The 19,166-nt window shown below is 36.7% G+C and overlaps 2 protein-coding genes and 1 long non-coding RNA gene across 3 annotated transcripts; 1 reads left to right on the top strand and 2 right to left on the bottom strand.

Moving 5' to 3' along the window:
- Positions 1 to 105: 105 nt before the first annotated feature.
- Positions 106 to 3,591, bottom strand: LOC127617557 (CDGSH iron-sulfur domain-containing protein 1-like). The gene is made up of 3 exons (XM_052089525.1): positions 3,320 to 3,591; positions 1,564 to 1,769; positions 106 to 968 (listed from the first exon to the last, which is right to left on the bottom strand). The coding sequence occupies exons 1-3, from the start codon at positions 3,345 to 3,347 to the stop codon at positions 879 to 881; spliced, it is 324 nt and encodes a 107-aa protein (XP_051945485.1). The 5' UTR covers positions 3,348 to 3,591; the 3' UTR covers positions 106 to 878.
- A 984-nt stretch (positions 3,592 to 4,575) lies between these two features.
- Positions 4,576 to 10,141, top strand: LOC127617560 (uncharacterized). The gene is made up of 3 exons (XR_007967359.1): positions 4,576 to 4,788; positions 5,934 to 6,044; positions 10,086 to 10,141. It is a non-coding gene; the product is annotated as an uncharacterized LOC127617560 (long non-coding RNA).
- On the bottom strand, positions 9,264 to 13,963 carry nanp (N-acetylneuraminic acid phosphatase). Its single transcript, XM_052089523.1, has 2 exons — positions 12,792 to 13,963; positions 9,264 to 10,727 (listed from the first exon to the last, which is right to left on the bottom strand). The coding sequence occupies exons 1-2, from the start codon at positions 12,882 to 12,884 to the stop codon at positions 10,089 to 10,091; spliced, it is 732 nt and encodes a 243-aa protein (XP_051945483.1). The 5' UTR covers positions 12,885 to 13,963; the 3' UTR covers positions 9,264 to 10,088.
- Between the last annotated feature and the right edge of the window lie 5,203 nt (positions 13,964 to 19,166).

Here is a 19,166-nt window from a genome sequence, read left to right as displayed (position 1 = left end):
TTAATATCAAACCTGACGTACAGTGTATTTTTCTGAGAGAGAGAGAGAAAATAAATAAATAATATATATATATATATATATATATATATTCGATTTTGCTTCCTGTGAGCTTTTCTGTCCTGCTATAGAAATATATTTCCTCACATCAACAAATATACAGAGCTTTTTCACAAGCACGTCTTTTGATTGACAGAGGGAAAAATATAATTAGTGTGAATAAATACATCTCATCTCACTAAATTAGATTTTAAATGACAGAAAACCGTATACCTGTCAGATTCAGTGACTATGTTTCAAAATAGAGAGATTAGAAGAAAACACCACATTTATCTTTAAATACATAATTTAGAGATAAGGTCACATATGCATTTTAACACAAAGAGCACAGGTTGCCACATGGTTTTCATATGGATTTCACGTGTATCTCTTAAAACTAAGAAACTCAGTTCAAACCTCCACTTATGTGTTTTCATACATCCAAGGAGTACAAGTTTTCTGATACTGCTGCTACAGTGACATATGACCCGTGTTTAAACAGGCAAAAATCATACCATATCAGATAAACCAGTACACATCAGTCACCCCATGAAGTCCAAGGAGATGGAGTAAAAAATATATGTACACCTTAACAATCATCCCCAGGTCCTTCATTCAAAGGTCAAAACTTATACCAAGTACCAAAACTTACTGTTATGCTTTTGGTTTGAGAACAGATCACTTGAACAAGTCAACCATATGATATAGTATCTCACACACAGGAGGATAACATCATCACACATTTAATATTACCAACTCTGACCAAATATAAAGCAAAGGCACAATTATCTCTATCACAGAGTATAGACTGTTGTGACTGGTGGGAATGCTCTGAATATTTCTTAGGCCTCCTTGCGTTTTATGATCAGTGGACCAACGTTGTCTGCAGTTTCCTGATTGTGTTTTGCATGTGAGCCATCACAGTAGGGGAACTGTAAAAAGAAAACACTGTTCACAATGCCTAATGCTGAGTTCTAATGAATAATGTGGTACTGTCAGAGATACTGTAAAGAGGCAATTTTAATTACAGTGGCCCCTAAAAATAGTTGGACTTTTAATTCACATATCAAAAAATGCAGTAGGTATGGGTTAAACATATATTTAAGTCCTTTTTACTATAAATCCACACTTTCACATTGCTCTTTTTTGTTATTGGCAATTCACATCCTTTGTGTATATTGCCACATACTGGGCAAGGATAACTTATAGTAAAAAAAGGACTTAAATATTGATCACCCACACCTACATCATATCACTTCAATGATAGAAAAATCAATCTAGACATGATATAACCACTGGCATCTTAAGGAATACTTTAAAGCTGCCTTTATTTACTTTTTGTAGCTTCAAAATGTTGGCACCCATTCACTTGTATTGTGAGGACCTACAGAGCTGAAATATTCTTCTATAAAAAGTTGTGCATCATCTCAATGATCACTGTAAAAGTGACGCATTGCAAGAGTAACCTTTATGAATGGAATTAATTTGATTTCTAATGGCATAATTTCTTAGATTTGTTTCTCTAACCTCTTTAGATCTCCAGCATCTACAGTACACGGCTTTATCACCCAGGTCCTCAATGTCAAACACATGCACCACTTTGGGGTTTTCCTTCTGCAGATCAAGGTTCACCTTTACCTTCACACATTTGTCTTTGTTGCAAAATGTTTTGTAGATGAGTATTCCCATTGCAGCAGCTCCAATTGACACAGAGACTGCAGTGATGAGCTCAGCTGATGGGGACAAAACAGATTGTGCAACTAACGATTATTTTGATAATCTGCTAATATAATGATTATTCGACTATTTGGCGACTAATTGGCAATGATTAAACGTTAGCTCTTAGCCGACTATTCAGCTTGTGCCCCGACTTAAAAGGTTGCATTAAACATGCTTGCTAACAATTAAGCGGACAAAATCATCTTTGAAAAATACCACTAAATGACATTCACTGAATTAAAGGAAATAAATACTTTTTATTACTTTTAATTCAGTAAACAAATCACTGCAAAAAATACTATTGTTATCAAGTGTTTTTGTCTTGTTTTCCATTTAAATTTGTCTAAAAATCAATTTATTGTGAAGCAGCATATAATATATTTATACATGCTTTAAGAGACAAATATAAGTGTATTTTGTAAATAAGTGTATTTTTTCACTTTGTTATACTTCTGCACGTGCAGTAAAGACAAAATATACTTATATTCAAGATCTATTCTCTAAAAGCAACTCTAAAAAATAGATGCATTCTCCTGAAAAGCATCATATAAGATATTTAAAGGATTTTTATTGATTTAAAATATTTGTATTTTTAATATTATATTCAACTTTCTCAGATAACAATTTTTTCTTCTGCAGTATAGCTGCTAAAGAAAATCTAGATATTATTTTTGGAAAACAGGCCAAAACAAAAACATATCAAAACATAGCTGTGTTGCAGTGTATAATGGGGCGAAGACTCTCTCATCTTTTGGTTCACTTCAATCCATCTTTAACTCACAAAAAAAAAATATTCTCTCTTAATAATAAAGCTGTGTGTTGTAAATTTTCTTCACGATAAGAAATGCACAGTGACGCATTATAATTATTATAATTGAATAAGCCAAAAGCCATCACATTATAATCTAGCTGCAGCAAGCATGCACTCTCGAGGGAAAAGCGCCCCCATTCTGAGATGCTATTCTTCTCAACTTAACTAAGTTACTCTAGACTTTGTCAGTTTGAACCAGTCTGGCCATTCTCTGTTGACCTCTCTCATCAACAAGGCATTTCCTTTCAGTATCTAGAATTTACTCTGAATAGTGCCAAAAACAAAAAACAGTTCTGCAGATGGAAACGTCTTGCTGATGAGAGCAAGCTGACAAAGACTACGGTATCTCAGATAACCGCACTGTACAATTGTGGTGAGAAGAATATCATCTCATAATGCTATTCTGAGATGCGGGTTGGTGCTGTTTTGGCGGTACAAGGGGGACCTACACAATATTAGGCAAGTGGTTTTAAAGTTGTGGCTAATTGGTATATATTAGTTTTTATGATTCTTTATGCAAAACATTGGACTATAAGTAAACACATAGCGAAATCCAGAGACTCTCATTTCGATTTAACAACCTGCTAAAATATGTTTGTGACACATCTTAAATATTTCTGTTTATTATTATTTTCTTTTAAAACTCCTGCTGATTTCTAGCCATGAACAGAACAGCATGATCAAACAGCAAATTTACCTCTATGAAAACCCTTCACATTTACGTAACGAATTTGTCTTTAAAAGTCTCTTTACCTTTACTGAAGGAGTTTGACGGGCTCATATTTGATTGTTTTATTTATATTAGCCTATTGTTATTTGCTCATAATTTAGAGACCCACAAGCGTCCTCAATGCCGAGAAGAGAGTTCAGTGTGTTTAAAGAAGCGTAATAATTGCGCAGTGAACGTAAACAACGTGGGTTTCTTCACGGCAAAGGACTTTTATCTAAACTTTATGGAAGTCCTTGGTTTGTCCATGTCAAATATCTTGGTCAGATATCTTCTCTAATTATAACAACCGCGGCTATTTTACCAAAAGAGATGCTAGCGTGTTACGACAGTAAGTCACCGTTTGCGAGTACCATACAAATAAATGCAGATAGCCGTAAACTGACAACTACCTGTCGCAAAGTTGTCTGCGCCTGCTCGAATAAAACATCAGAATCAGAATGAGCTTTTTGCCAAGTAACACATACAAGGAATTTGTCTTGGTGACAGAACCTTCCGGTGCACAAACATACATCAACAAGACAGAGATAATAATAATAATAATAATAATAATAATAATAATAGCAATAATAGATAAATAATAAGTAAATATATAATATATATATATATATATATATATATATATATATATATATATATATATGCAATACACACACATGCGCGCATACATGTACATATACAAATCTGTTATGTACAGATAGTGCAAGGTAATGCAATGACAGAAGGGGTTATTATTGCTCAATCAAAGTCAAAGCTGTTTTATTGTCATTTGTTCAGGGTACCAGGTACAATGAAATTACTGGGTGTTTCTCTCACAACTGAGAAAACTTGTATGTCAAAGAAAGCAATACAAACAGGGAGTGGCAGACAGCAAATTTACACTATAAAGCAATGTGCATAGAGAATGCGTAGTGCAAACCTGTATAGACAAGGGCTAGACAACTCCACCCCTGGAGAATATGTAGTGTAATATATGTGAAATAAGTATGTATATAAGCACTCATATATTAATGTGTATTGTAAATATGTAGATAAGTGCAATAAATAATTATAAATAGCAGCAGTATGTTGAGGTATGTTGAGGCTGTCTCATCATTGTTTGTGATCAAGCCTACTATGGTGGTGCCATCAGCAAACTATAAGATGAAATTGGAGATGTATCTGCTACACAGTCATGGGAGAACAGGGTGTACATTAGTGGGCTCAGCACACTTCCCTGTGGTGTGCTAATGTTGAGGATCAGAGAGGAAGATGTGTTTTTACCCATTCGCACATGCTGGGGTGTGCCAGTGAGAAAATCCTGTAAATATTTGCATAAAGTGGGTCCGAGTCCTAGGTTAAATAGTTTCGGTATGAGATTTGTTGGAATAACCATGTTAAATGCTGAGCTGTAATCATCAAAAAATAACCTGGCATAGCTGTTTCTGTTTTCCGGGTGAGCCAGTGTGGTATGCAACGCAAGAGATATGGCATCCTCAGCAGATCTATTATGGCGGTAAGCAAACTGTAAGGGGTCTAGCTTTTTAGGGGTGATGTCCATAATATGCTTAAACACTAGCCTCTCAAAGCACTTCATTGTGACACTGGCCTGTAGTCATTAAGGCAATTGACTTTGTTTTTCTTGGGAACGGGAGCAATGGTGGTGGTTTTAAAGCAGGTGGGAACTATTGATATGCTTAGGGAGAGATTGAATATATCTGTGAAAACAGCAGCTAGTTGAACACTGCAGATTTTCAGAACACAACCCATAATTTCATCTGGTCCAGTGGCTTTCTGTATGGAATGGGGCAGTTTTAACTGTTCATGGATGGATAGTCTGAGGGAATACATACATTTTATCATAGAAAACTCCACTGAAAGTGTAAACATGTTAAAGACTAGCGAGCAGGCACTCAATTCATTAAATGATTAGCTGCTTCCTCATAAAAGCAATCTGCATCTCCACCGTAGACATCCTTTCAAAAAATGTCCCTTGGTCTTTTCGTCAGTGTACCGGCCATTCAATATATGGGACCACCATGTGATATATTTCTTTGCTCAACTTGTAGGGTCATTTTGATAAGGGCTCTGGCTTGGTTGTGTTTTAGCTTGTCTACTGTACGAGTCTATTTCTTCAGACTATAAATACGTTGAGATGAATCTATTTGAAGTGTTAAGTACATTTATAACACACCGTAACCTAAACCACTTAGAAGCTGACTTGTATTGCTTTTAACCAAACTTTTATTTTGAAATGGAGTTAGAGGACCTGCTTCCGTGGGGATCAAGTTGACAACACATGTATGCGCACATTGCACAGAAGCATGGATTTCTCGAAATGGTGTAATTTATCCTCCAGACCTAGTTTAAAACACCTGACAGAGGCAGGGTTTGGTGTCCCTAAAGAGAAACAGCATGTGCCAGTACATAAGCTGGTAGTCATTTGATCAGGCAGGTACAGATGAATTATGTCGAATTGTGGAAATGAGCAACAGAGATGTATTCGATTTTACAGCTCACATTCACTCCAATAGGATCTATATGTTTCTATGATCTCAAATGTATTCCCATAGACTGTCTATAGATAAATAGCATATAGATTTGCATGCAGATGCTGGCTGGAGTAAAGAAATAAAATCACTAATATCCCTCTGTGTTTAGGCTATTCCTCCAATGGAGTTCTTGTACAAGGGAGACATAATCAGTCAGTCTTTTGCAGATCTTCCCTGCTGAGTTCAGTGCTGGCGCAGTACATGCAGAGGGAAGCTGATGGTAAGAATCTGGCATGAGTAAATCTGATGTATTCTGGAGAGGGGATAAAATCTTTCACAACAGCTCTCACTCGGCTATCACTCGTCCAGCCACTGCTGCAGACAGCTCTCACTGACTCTGTCCCTGTTTTAAGCGTCTTCCTTGTGATCCATCACCATTACCTGCGCCTCTATGGGATCAATTCCATGCCACATATATTTGCAAAAATATGAAGTATCGCAAAATAAAATAAAGTTTTGCAAAAGAAAAAAGTATTGAGCAAAATTTTTTTATTTTTTTTAACAAAAATTAAGTATCACAAACGTAAAATAAAGTATCGAGAGAAAAAAAAGAAAGTTTTGCAAACAAAAATAAAGAATTGCAAAATATAAATAAAATATAGCAAAAACCAAGATATAATTCATTGCAAAAATCAATGACTGTTGTAAAAGAAACTAAAGAACTTTGATCCTTTTTTATCTCTGCAACAGATTTTTAGGCAGCAATGATTTTGCCACACATCTTTTTCTTTGCAATGCTACTAATTATTTTGCAATGCTCCTTTTAATCTGCATTTCCATCACGTGTGAGCTCGTTGATACCGTTTTGCCTTTGCGCTTCACTTTTCTGTGCGTTTCACTTTATGGCACTGTTTTGACGTGGGGGTGGAGTCAGGGGATTGGGGCGTGTACAACGGGCTCAGTGATGCCTCCCTGGAAGTTATGTCATTAGCTTGAGACACGGATCAAACATCATGGCTGAGCACAGGCATGCAGGTGGATCTCAGGTATATAAAGTTGATTGTTTCCTTTTATTTAATTAGCATTAAATGTGCTTTAACAGCATTTGCTTCAGATAAAAAAGTTAGAGATCAGTTAAAGCGGTGGATTTATTAGCCATACTCGCTAACATAGCCAGCATCTGCAGTTTTTTCTCTCTCAATTGATTGGACTATTGATTGATTCTTATGTTTATTTTATAATTGTCTATACCATAATATGTTGTCTTCTAAAAAAAAATGTAAACTCCATATTTAAAAATATATAAATAAATAGATGTTACATTATCACTGTTAAAGGAGACAATAAATAGATTACGAATAAAAAGTTACGCAGCCTAGGGGCATGAATGCAGCAACATTCAAATACAATAGTTTTCAATAGCCGATGCCATTGCAGAAAATCACTCTACAAAGTCAGCTACAATTAATTTAACCCATGAGTGAAATTGTCAGATAACAAAGTGGTTACTGAGATTAAGCAAGTAGTATTTGGCTGGTCATGTGATCATAACATGGCCGCCCCCATGAGGGGACCCTCTCCATGTACAATAAAACAGCTTTCATAAGATTACTGAAATGACTGGAGTCTTCATCTGTTGTGAGTTGGCATGATTTTTATACACGTTTCAAAATGACTATATATTTCTTTAGGAGTAAAACTTTTTAAATGAGGAAAAAATTACTAAGTGGACCTTTTAATAATAGTAAATGTATACAATATTACTGAAATAAAACACTTGTCTGTTTAAAGCTACACTATGTAACTTTTTTTGTTAAAAAAATTAAATGGTCAGAAGTTTACTTTGTTAGTATTTGGTACCATTGCCTTTAAATTGTTTAACGTGGGTCAAACATTTTGGGTAGCCGTCCACAAGCTTCTCACAATAAGTTGCTGGAATTCTGGCCCATTCCTCCAGACAGAACTGGTGTAACGGAGTCAGGTTTGTGGGCATCCTTGCTCACACACGCTTTTTCAGTTCTGCCTACAAATTTCTATCAGATTGGGGTCAGTGATTTGTAATGGCCACTCCAGTAGCTTGACTTTGTTGTTCTTAAGCCATTTTCCCACAAATTTGGAGGTATTCTTGGGGTCATTGTCCATTTGGAAGACCCATTTGTGACCGAGCTTTAACTTCCTGGCTGATGTCTTGAGATGTTGCTTCAATATATCCACATAATTTTCCTTCCTTCATGATGCCATCTATTTTCTGAAGTGCAACAGTCCCTCCTACATCATACTGCTGTCACCCCCATGCTTCACGGTTGGGATGGTGCTCTTCAGCTTGCAAGCCTCACCCTTTTTCTTCCAAACATAATGATGGTCATTCTGGCCAAACAGTTAAATTTTTGATTCATCAGACCAGAGGACATTTCTCCAAATAGCAAGATCTTTGCCACCATGTGCACTTGCAAACTGTAGTCTGGCTTTGTACAAAGCCTTCCACAAGCTTCCATCAACATTAAAATAAAATTAGATATTAAGTCAAATGATTTGACTGTGTTCAGTTGCTTTGCCTACATGATAAATTAAGTGCCTCAGTGTATAATGAGAAGTCTTTTGTTTGTTTTTTCTCTACAAGTGTTCACATGTCTCACCCTTCCAACATACTGGAATCTAGTAATAGTTTTAAACTGTTAAATTTAGCAGATGCATTTATCCTAAATAACATTAGTAAATTAGTAGATTAGTAAATAAAGTTTTATCAGTTGGACTGCTGAAACTTGATGTCATTCAGCAGGAGAGACAGAGGGCAATTGTAATGCTCTACATTTCTTCAAACACAAACAAGATGGAGTAATGACACTTATTGAGTTAAGTTCTTTATCTGCCTGAGAAGACTGCAATTGCATCAATTCGTAAGAAAGTGACAACAACAAAAATTAGAGGTATAAAAGTGATTTTCTGTTTGGATGTCTAGAACTTTCTTCTGCTATCTTTTGAATGTAATTTTTTATATCAACTTATCTTTAGTTTGGTTAACACTCACGTGTAAGCTACCTTAAGCAATTTTATCCTGGCTGTTAGGTCAAGGGCATTTGTTACACTAGATTTGATATGAACATGGAATTACTCATTTGAAAAATTCTGCCTTTAAAATATGTGGTTTTGATTCCTCAATATCAATATATTTTAGTTTAAAGATTTTAATTAATTAAGGCTCCACTTAGACTTTTGCTTTGAACACATATTTCAGTGAAAAAAAGACTTTATTATGGAGATTCCTATTCAGTAATAATATTAAGGCAATTATATTATTACTTTGATGTGTGTTCTTAATTAAAATCTAATTGTTGTTTTTTTAAGTACTATTCTGACCTTTATGAAACTATTATTGTTAGCACATATAAATATATTTCTTACACCAAAAGATGGCAGGTAAGTTCTCAAGAAGTATTCCCAGACTGTAGAAAATCTGATCACAAAACAAGCTTATGGTAGACCTGAAAAGAATTCATCAAATGTATTTAATTCACCATAATATTCACTGTTAAAACAGAATTATGCAATATGTGTAAATATTATGTGAAGATCTGTGATATTTCACTGTACAATTCTGTAATCATTATAAAATGTGAGATATTTTTTTTATTGAAAATTCACATTCAATTTATAGGTGCACTCAGTAACTTTTTGTTTGTGTCATCGTGGACTTACAGTGACACCTAATGGTTTTTATGCTGCATCATTCAAAATTGTTTTCAGTTGCAGATGCCATTGTTGAAATTCACTATTCACAATCAGCCATGAGTAATTTAATCCAAGAGTGAAAGTGTCCGATAACAAGATGGTTACTGTGATTGAGTGAGTAGTATTCAGCTGGTAAAATGAGGGCACCCATGCCCCATGTAAAATAAAACAGCTTTTATAAGGTTACTGATATGACTGGAGTCCTCGTCTCATGTGAGTGCTCATGATTTTATACTTATGTTTCAAAATAACAATTAATTTCTTTAGCAGCAAAACATTTTAATGGGAAAAATTACTGAGTGCACCAATACAACAGTAGCCTTGGGCTTACCAAGTGTGACGAATCAGAAAGGTAATGAAAATGTAATATTTTCAATGGTAATGTACTTTTTTTTTCTATGCCAGCTTAATATGCAAAAGTAAGTAAGCCCTTCAGAGGTTGATTTCCCCAAAAAGTGTAAACAAATGGCAGACGAGAGGAGTGCTTGAAATTTTTACAATGTCATTTTTTTAAATTAAATTACATTGCACACATTACTTTGCCTTTATGAGGTAAAAATTACTTAGCACACCTTTATGTCCTCAAAAGCAGATATCAAGAGAGCTGAGCTAGAACATCAGGCAGATGAAGAACACTGGGTAACGTGTAGTCTGGGGTCACAGAGGCATGTGGGATAGATTTACAGTCACTGTTGATCCACACGGTTGCCTTCACTCCTGCATTAATGCCCCCTTGGATATCTGTACTGAGAGAATCGCCCACCATGATGCAGTCCTGCGGCTGGATGCCCTGCGACTCAAAACAGTGAGTGAATATAGAGAGCCCCGGTTTTTGCTCAGGGTGATCTCCACCCACCACCACTGCACTAAAGAGACCCTCACATCTCACCGCCTCAATCTTCTCCCACTGGGTTTGAGAATCACCGTTGGTGAGCAGCAGCAGTTTGTAGTTCTTCTGAAGTTCTTCCAGCAGAGATCTAACATCAGGAGACAGACTAAGCGCCTGTAGACGTGTGTTCTTCCATGTGTAGTAACAGCTGGAGGCCAGGGTTGGATCAAGATCTGTGCCCAGAGTCTCATGTAGGGCTTCAGACCAGTGACGGATTCTCACTTCATCGATCGTTCTGCCTTCTGCTGAGTCGAATGTTTCATGGACAAGCTTTTGTAGGAAAAGCTCACAGATGATTGTGATGTGGCTTTCCTGCACAGGTGTAGACTTCAGCAGCTCACACACCTAAAGAAATAAATTCAGAAGTTTACTCACATTCACTCAGTTTTTCACAAATCCTGACATTTAATCATAGAAGACATTCCCTGTATTAGGTCAGTTAGGATCACTACTTTATTTTAAGTGTGAATGTGAAATGTCAGAATATGTAGAGAGAATTATTTATTTCAGCTTGTATTTCTTTCATCACATTCCCAGTGGGTCAGAAGTTTACATACAGTTTGTTAGTATTTGGTAGCATTGCCTTTAAATTGTTTAACTCACAATCAGTTGCTGGAATTCTGGCCCATTCCTCCAGACAGAACTGGTGTAACGGAGTCAGGTTTGTGGGCCTCCTTGCTCACACATGCTTTTTCAGTTCTGCCTACAAATTTCTATCAGATTGGGGTCAGGGATTTGTGATGGCCACTCGAGTAGCTTGACTTTGTTGTCCTCAAGCCATTTTGCCACAAATTTGGAGGTATGCTTGGTGTCATTGTCCATTTGGAAGACCCATTTGTGACCGAGCTTTAACTTCCTGGCTGATGTCTTGAGATGTTGCTTCAATATATCCACATAATTTTCCTTCCTTCAAGATGCCATCTATTTTCTGAAGTGCAACAGTCCCTCCTGCAGCAAAGCACCCCACAACATAATGCTGTCACCCCCATGCTTCACGGTTGGGATGGTGCTCTTCAGCTTGCAAACCTCACCCTTTTTCCACCAAACATAATGATGGGTATTCTGGCCAAACAGTTACATTTTTGTTTCATCAGACCAGAGGACATTTCTCCAAATAGCAAGATCTTTGCCACCATGTGTACTTGCAAACTGTAGTTTGGCTTTTTTATGGCAGTGGATTCTTCCTTGCTGAGCAGCCTTTCAGGTTCTGTCAATTTAGTACTCATTTTACTGTGGATATAGATACTTGTCTACTTGATTCATCCAGCATCTTCACAAGGTCCTTTGCTGTTGTTCTGGGATTGATTTACACTTTTCGCACCAAATTACATTCATCTTTAGGATTCAGAATGCTTCTCCTTCCTGAGCGGTATGATGGCTGAGTGGTCCCATGTGTTTATACTTATGTACTATTGTTTGTACATATGAACGTGGTACTTTCAGGCATTTGGAAATTGCTCCAAAGGATGAACAAGACATAATTTTCTGGAATTTTACAAGTTGCTTAAAGGCACAGTTAACTTATTGTATGTAAACTTCTGACTCACTGGAATTGTGATATAGTCAATTAAAAGTGAAAAAATCTGACTGTAAACAATTGTTGGAAAAATTACTCATGTCAGGCACAAAGTCCTAAAATTAATCAAAACGATAGTTTGCTAATATGAAATCTGTGTAGTGGTTAAAATGATAGTTTTAATGACCTAAGTGTATGTAAACTTCTGACATCAACTTTAAGTGTATCATAAGGGAAAGCTCTACTACAGGCTTTTGGAGATCAAAACATTAAATGGATTTAAAGACAATGAAATGGCTTGATGACCAGTTTTCTTTCCTGTGTTATTCATATTTCCTATTCAAAACTGTAAGTGAGGCTGGGCGTGAACTATGTTTACTATTTAATGGCACACTTATAATAACTGCTGTAACACCATTTGCCCAATCAAATTAGAGGTCCAGATGATACTGTTGCATAATTGCATTTAGGTGGCCTCGCAGCTGTTAGACGGACTAAAAGACAGAAAACTTGCATTAGTATTTTGTTATGGTATTTCGATCAAATAATTTTGTTGAATCTTCAGAAAAAGGGAGACAAAGTATAATATTACAATAAACAGTGCAACATAAAGCTAATTTCACACTATGTATAATTGATACATTGATATGAAATACATTGATTGAAAGGCAAGGGATCATGACACACCCCTGAGCCGGAGTGGACTTTCGATTTCCAATGCTTGATTAAATAATCGATTCTTTTTGGAAGTGACTCCCAGTAAAGTAAGCTAAAGCAGCGGTACAACAACAGTGATGATATGAAACGGTACTTTGATTTTATTTACATGAGAGTTTAAAGTATTCACAGAATATCACGTTATTTACCATACAAGGCACACCAAATTAATTTACCTTCTGAATGGCCACTCGTCCTGCTCCGGCAGTATCGATCAGTGTGTTATCCAGATCAAATATTATCGACATCTTTACTCGATTTTCCATCATGCGAGCCTTCTATCAACAACAATTACGAACACGCGGAACTCCGGGTGCTGACGTCAACCAGGTGTTGTGACGTCATCTGTGCTTTGCATCCTGGGAATTGTAGTACCTATGGGGGGAAAATTTACATGTTAAAAAATAAAACGATATGTTGCGATACTTTTGTGGTAGTGTGGGTTCATGCTTCAGCAGCGCTTATCAGACAGCGCTTTCGTTTATGAATATTCACATTTTTGGTCTCTGAATATCTTCGAGCAGCTTTTTTAATAAATTGTTAGTGGAATAATGTTGTAGGCCTTGGACCATTCTTCTTCTGAATGGCCTCTAGTCCCGCGCCGGTTCTATCAACCAGCGTGTTATCAAGACCAAATATGATCGAAAAAACTCCAATTGTCCATTATATTTCACACACGAGCCTATATCTATCAATGGAACTGACAAATCTACCGGGACAGGATAAAATAAATGTTCTGCTCATGAAAAAAAAAACTAACCTTTCATACAGAAGAAACACCATCTTATATTTTAAAAGGTTATGGACAAAAACAACATTTCCCGGCCTTATGAATAACCTAACACTTCTGCATGAAACAGCATTGTTGAAGATTGTTATGTGTGATTGTTTTTCTTTTATATTGACTTGAATGGCAGAATTGGCAGGATTTGCTGAAGCTGATGTGGTACTGACTATCAGATCAGTTTTAGACTTTTTATTATTCGAATCTTGCCATGACCTGCATTCTGCAACAGCAGTTGAAGTTTTTTCATATTAACCTTTTGAGATAAAGATTTTTCAAGCATTACTAAAATGGCACAAGATATTGTAATCAAGTGGAAAAATCCTGAGCAGCTGAATGTAGGAGAACGTGCAGATATGAATTGGGTTACGTGGAAACCTTCACCCTGACGACTGGCTTTCTACAAACATGCCCTTTTTTCAAGTCCTTATCAGATTCTGTGCTGGTGTTTGAGAAACTCCTCTCTGTCTGTCTGTCTCTCTCTGTGTGTGTGTGTGTGTGTGTGTGTGTGTGTGTGTGTGTGTGTGTGTGTGTGTGTGTGTGTGTGTGTGTGTGTGTGTGTGTGTGTGTGTGTGTGAGCGTGTATTTATCACTTTGTGGGGACCAAATGTCCCCATAAGGATAGTAAAACCCGAAATTTTTGACCTTGTGGGGACATTTTGTTGGTCCCCATGAGGAAAACAGCTTATAAATCATACTAATTTATGTTTTTTGAAAATGTAAAAATGCAGAATGTTTTCTGTGAGGGTTAGGTTTAGGGGTAGTGTTAGGTTTAGGGGATAGAATATAAAGTTTGTACAGTATAAAAACCATTATGTCTATGGAAAGTCCCCATAAAACATGGAAACACAACATGTGTGTGTGTGTGTGTGTGTGTGTGTGTGTGTGTGTGTGTGTGTGTGTGTGTGTGTGTGTGTGTGTGTGTGTGTGTGTGTGTGTGTGTGTGTGTGCGACAAAGGCGGTCGGGCGTGGTGCTGGCCACCCACCCCCTCGTGTACCGTTCCGGCCTTCAGAGGTGCTCGCTAACAGCACTTGCCCCTACAGTCTGTTCAGGCTAAATGGGGGATCTTTGTCTTTGTCTTTGTGTGTGCGTGCGTGTGTGTGTTAATGGATTAGGTTACATATTAAGGTGTACGTGTGAGATGGTCTTCGTGGCCCTACTTTTTACTATATAATGAGTTAGTTGTAATTCATATGAAGACAAGGCATTGGGTGAATAAAAATGGTGAAAAAAGAAAAGAAATGGGAACTAATCAATAGGCCTATATTCACACACACACACACACACACACACACACACACACACACACACACACACACACACATACACACACATACACACACACACACACAGACACATAAAGTAACCTAACCTAACACATGATTACCTAAAATCTTGATGTTAATAAAAAACAATCATAGACATGTTATGTAACTTGTAACTTCCCAGAGATTATCTGTCAATATAAACAGTACTAGGTCTCTACACTAGAACCCTTATTATCAATAAAATAGTTTTTCAAAGTTTCAATTTCACAGAAAATCGCTTATTGTTAAACTTGCCATTCACACAGAGCTGCTTTGCACCAAACTATGACATGTGCATGCTCAGCATTTCCCTCTGTGCTCCAGTTTGTCAAGATATGCTGATAGGATGGATTTGTCTTACTGGAAACATTTCAAATAAATGGTTAGAATGTTAGTTATTAATCCCACAAAGAATTCAGAGGATGTCTGTCTGAGTGCCTGTAAATATATTTCCAAACAATCTAAATTAAATAGTCAACAGCATTCAGAAACTTCAGAGCTTCAAAACAGATCTCAACAATGTTTCAAACTGTGCTCAGATCTGAGTTAATGTGGTACCAAGATACCAAAGACAGCAGATATTTCAATATGAACTCATCAATACTTTTCCATCATAATCTTCTAGGATCAGATGGTCTGGTCTTATGCTATTCACATTCATTTTCTAATTGTGGCAAAGCAACCTCTTAGTGACATTTGTATTCTTTAATAATAAAACTAGTCTTTTTTTTTTTTTTTTTTTTTTATGCATCATTTAAGACCATGAAACAAATTTGTGTTATTCAGGAATTAATTCTGACATCGGTCTGGATGAATTGCAATTATTACAGGGACAATCCCCCCGGAGCAACCTGGAGTTAAGTGCCTTGCTCAAGGACACAATGGTGGTGGCTGTGGGGATCGAACCAGCAACCTTCTGATTCCCAGTTATGTGCTTTAGTCCACTACACCACCGCTTTTTAAGCAATTAAGAAGCACTTGCAATTGTGACCACATGAGGGCCTCAGAACCACAGCACAGCACAAAAAAAAATACAAATAAAATAAGGGTTCAGGAGCCCTGACTGACAGCAAAATTATCAAGGGGGCACTACACCTCCCGGACTAGTGACCCACCAAATTTCATGAGAATTCAAATTTTTATAAATTCAAAGCCATGTAATGTTCAGGAGTAGCAGGTTGTGGCCAAGCACAGTGCATTTACCTGCATTCTCAGATCAAACTCACCTCATATGACCTCACTGTGATCTGAATTTTGCAGTATCTTGCTTCTTTACAGTATCAACACACACACATGCATGCACATACACACACACATGCTTAGTCTTTCTTCATGGATGGTTGTTGTTGCTTTTTCTTCACGTAATCTTACAAAAATCGCTCTAGGAATTTACATGTATTCTGGCAATCTTTTGGGTGCTAAATCAAAACACTTGTCTGTGTTATGAAAAAGAAAACGTACATGCAAATCTGTTATCTGTTTATCACTTATGTGCAACATTGCATGTATAAAGGAAGACATTGCAAGCAGTTAGCGTATCCAGAGGATGTGTAATGCATTGTTTCTTCAAGCATTAAAATGACACTTCTCTCGCACTCTCGAGTATCTCTCATTATGTAACCTTGCGTGCACTTACACCTGGAAAGGCGCCAAACTTTGACTCGCAAAAATGTGTCACTGCATCTCATTCTAGGAATGATCAGAAATTGGAGCATTTCTCACGCATGTGGATTCTGCTCATAGCACGGATGCCTGTCTCTGTTTAAACAATTCCTGTTCATGTAACGTCCCATAGAGAACATGTTCTGTAAACAGAGGTTTCAGGGAGTGGAAGTGTGAGAGAGTTGGAGAGTCTGATGTTGGCTACCAAAAGAATCATAACAGAAATGATTGCTACGACAGACTTAGCAGTGCACGCTCAAATCTCGGTTTTCTAACCAAGAATTGATAGACTTGTGATGCACGCACGTTCATTTAATGCAGAACATTTTATTTTTTGACACCACCAGCATTAGCCCTCTAATTGTACATAATAATAATATTAACTATTATAATTCTACAACCCCAATTCCGAAAAGTTGGGACAGTATGAAAAATGCTAATAAAATAAATTATATTCACCCTTTGCTATTTTGAAAGCACTGTTTTTTGTACTTTTTTTTATGTACAGTAATTTAAAATCAGTTGATTGCAACACACTCCAAAAGAAGTTGAGACAGAGGCAATTTAAGACTAATAACAATTTGACAAGTTGAAATAACAAGGCGATGGAAAACAGGAGATGTTAAACAGGTGAGGCAATCGTGTTATAGTACTCTACACTGTATAAGGAGCCTCCAAAAAAGAGGATTGTTCAAGACTTGTCAATTTACCTAGAGATGCTTCAGCAAATTATCCAGCACTTTGAGAACAATGTTCTTCAAAGACAAATTGGAAGGATTTGGGGCATTCCACCCTCTACAGAGCACAATATAGTTAAAAGATTCAAGAAATCTCGTTGCGTAAAGCGCAAGACGAAAACCACGTCTGAATGTGTGTTATCTCTGATCCCTCAGACGTCACTGTCTTAAAAAACATAATTCATCTGTAATGGATATCATGAACATGGGCTTAGGATTACTTTGGTAAACCCTTGTTAGTCAACACCACTCGCTGCTGCATCCACAGATGCAAGTTAAGACTTTACTGTTCAAAGCAGAAGCCATACATCAACACTGTCCAGAAGCGCTGCTGACTTCTCTGAGCTCGGTCTCATCTGAGATGGAAAGTAGAACAGTGGAAATGTGTTTTTTTCAAAATGTTTTTGAAAAACACAGCCATCATGTTATTCAAGCCAAAGAGGAAAAGGACCATCCAAGCTGTTATTAGCATCAGGTCCAAAAGCCAGTGTCTGTATGGGCCAGGGGTGTAGCAGTGCCCATGGCATGGGTAACTCACAAATTTGTGAGAACACTATGAATGCAGACAGATATGTACACATTTTGGAGCAACATATACTGCCATCCAGCACTGTCTTTTCCAAGGATGCCCCTGCATTTTCCAGCATGGCTATGTCAAAAGAGATGGTAACATATAAGTAAGAATATATATAACAAATAAATATATCTGCAATTGTAATCTTGAATGGTCATTATTACATTTTACTTGTAAGAATTGCATTTTTCTGTAGTTGTCTTCAATTTGAATAATTACTAGTGAAAACTGAGTTGCAAATATCTTAAATTGAATTGCTGATACTGTATGCACGAGCAACCATACATGTCAATGGAGTCTCAATAATGTAGCAATAACTTCTAAATAGTAAATTAAGATTAACAATGATATATATATGCAATTACATTTTGAATAGACAATACGACACTTTACTTGTAAGAAATGCATGTTTTTCTAGTAAAAAAAAAAAGATTCATGCATATGTTGGCATGGAATTAAAAAATTCTTAGAAATGCATTGCAGATATCTTTAATGTAAATTATTACTTGTCAAAATGACATTACATCTAGAAACACTAGGGACAATACAACTGCTTGCCATAGTTGCATGCTGTTCTGTAAATTCTTTGGCATATCAATTGCATGAGAAAAGACACTGGAAATTGTTTTGCTTGTCTTGTCCAGCTGACACACAGAGCTCTGCTTTGATCTCAGTGGGTGGTCATGACTCCAGTCACACGCGATCTCTGTGTTCAGCTCAAGCATCCCCCACAGACTATATTGTGTTTGGGTCACCTAATGTATAAATATCTCAGATAACACCTGTGCAATAAGAGATCGAGCAGTTGTATGGGGGCATAGATCTTGCTCCTTGATGTCTGATTTGATGTCCCTGTTCTTCTCTATTTTGGATCAGAACAATGCAGGTAATCGGACAGAGCCAATAATCAGATTAATCAGTCCAGCTGATTTCAATCTAAAGTTTTTTTTTTTTTTATACTAATGATTTCATTATTCATTAGTAGGAAAATTAATGAGCATCAGAAGCTGTAAAGTAAAAATAAAAATGTGTAGGATTGGAGATGTCCTCCTTCAGAAATGCTAAAAATCACAAAAAGTCCAAATCCATTTGTGGTCACAAATCTTTATAGGCTATAGGATTTTGAAAAAGTGTTCGTGGTATTTGATATAGCTTTAAACCATTGAAGTTGATATATGATTGATTGATTGATTGATTGATTGATTGATTGATTGATTAGGCCTCTTGTTAATAATGGCTTTTTAATGTTAAATGGCTATAATTACCTCTTTTATCCCCAGAAATCATGAAACCCTTTTAATAGAGGTATTGTCTTGGCATCGATATCTGGGATACTGGCCTTGATAGTTCTTGGTATCAGATCAAGAAGAAAATAACTGCTATCGCCCATCCCTAGCGACCTGCATGTACACACAAAAACAACAGCAAGCAGTCAACAACATGACTGTGTTACTCAAGGTCAATGTGTCATTTATGTAACACAAGA

Source organism: Xyrauchen texanus, chromosome 24 (assembly GCF_025860055.1).
Source record: "Xyrauchen texanus isolate HMW12.3.18 chromosome 24, RBS_HiC_50CHRs, whole genome shotgun sequence".
In the NCBI taxonomy this organism is placed as follows: Eukaryota; Metazoa; Chordata; class Actinopteri; order Cypriniformes; family Catostomidae; genus Xyrauchen; species Xyrauchen texanus.
Note: the sequence above shows the minus strand (reverse complement) of the source record. Positions and strands in the feature narration are given on the sequence as shown.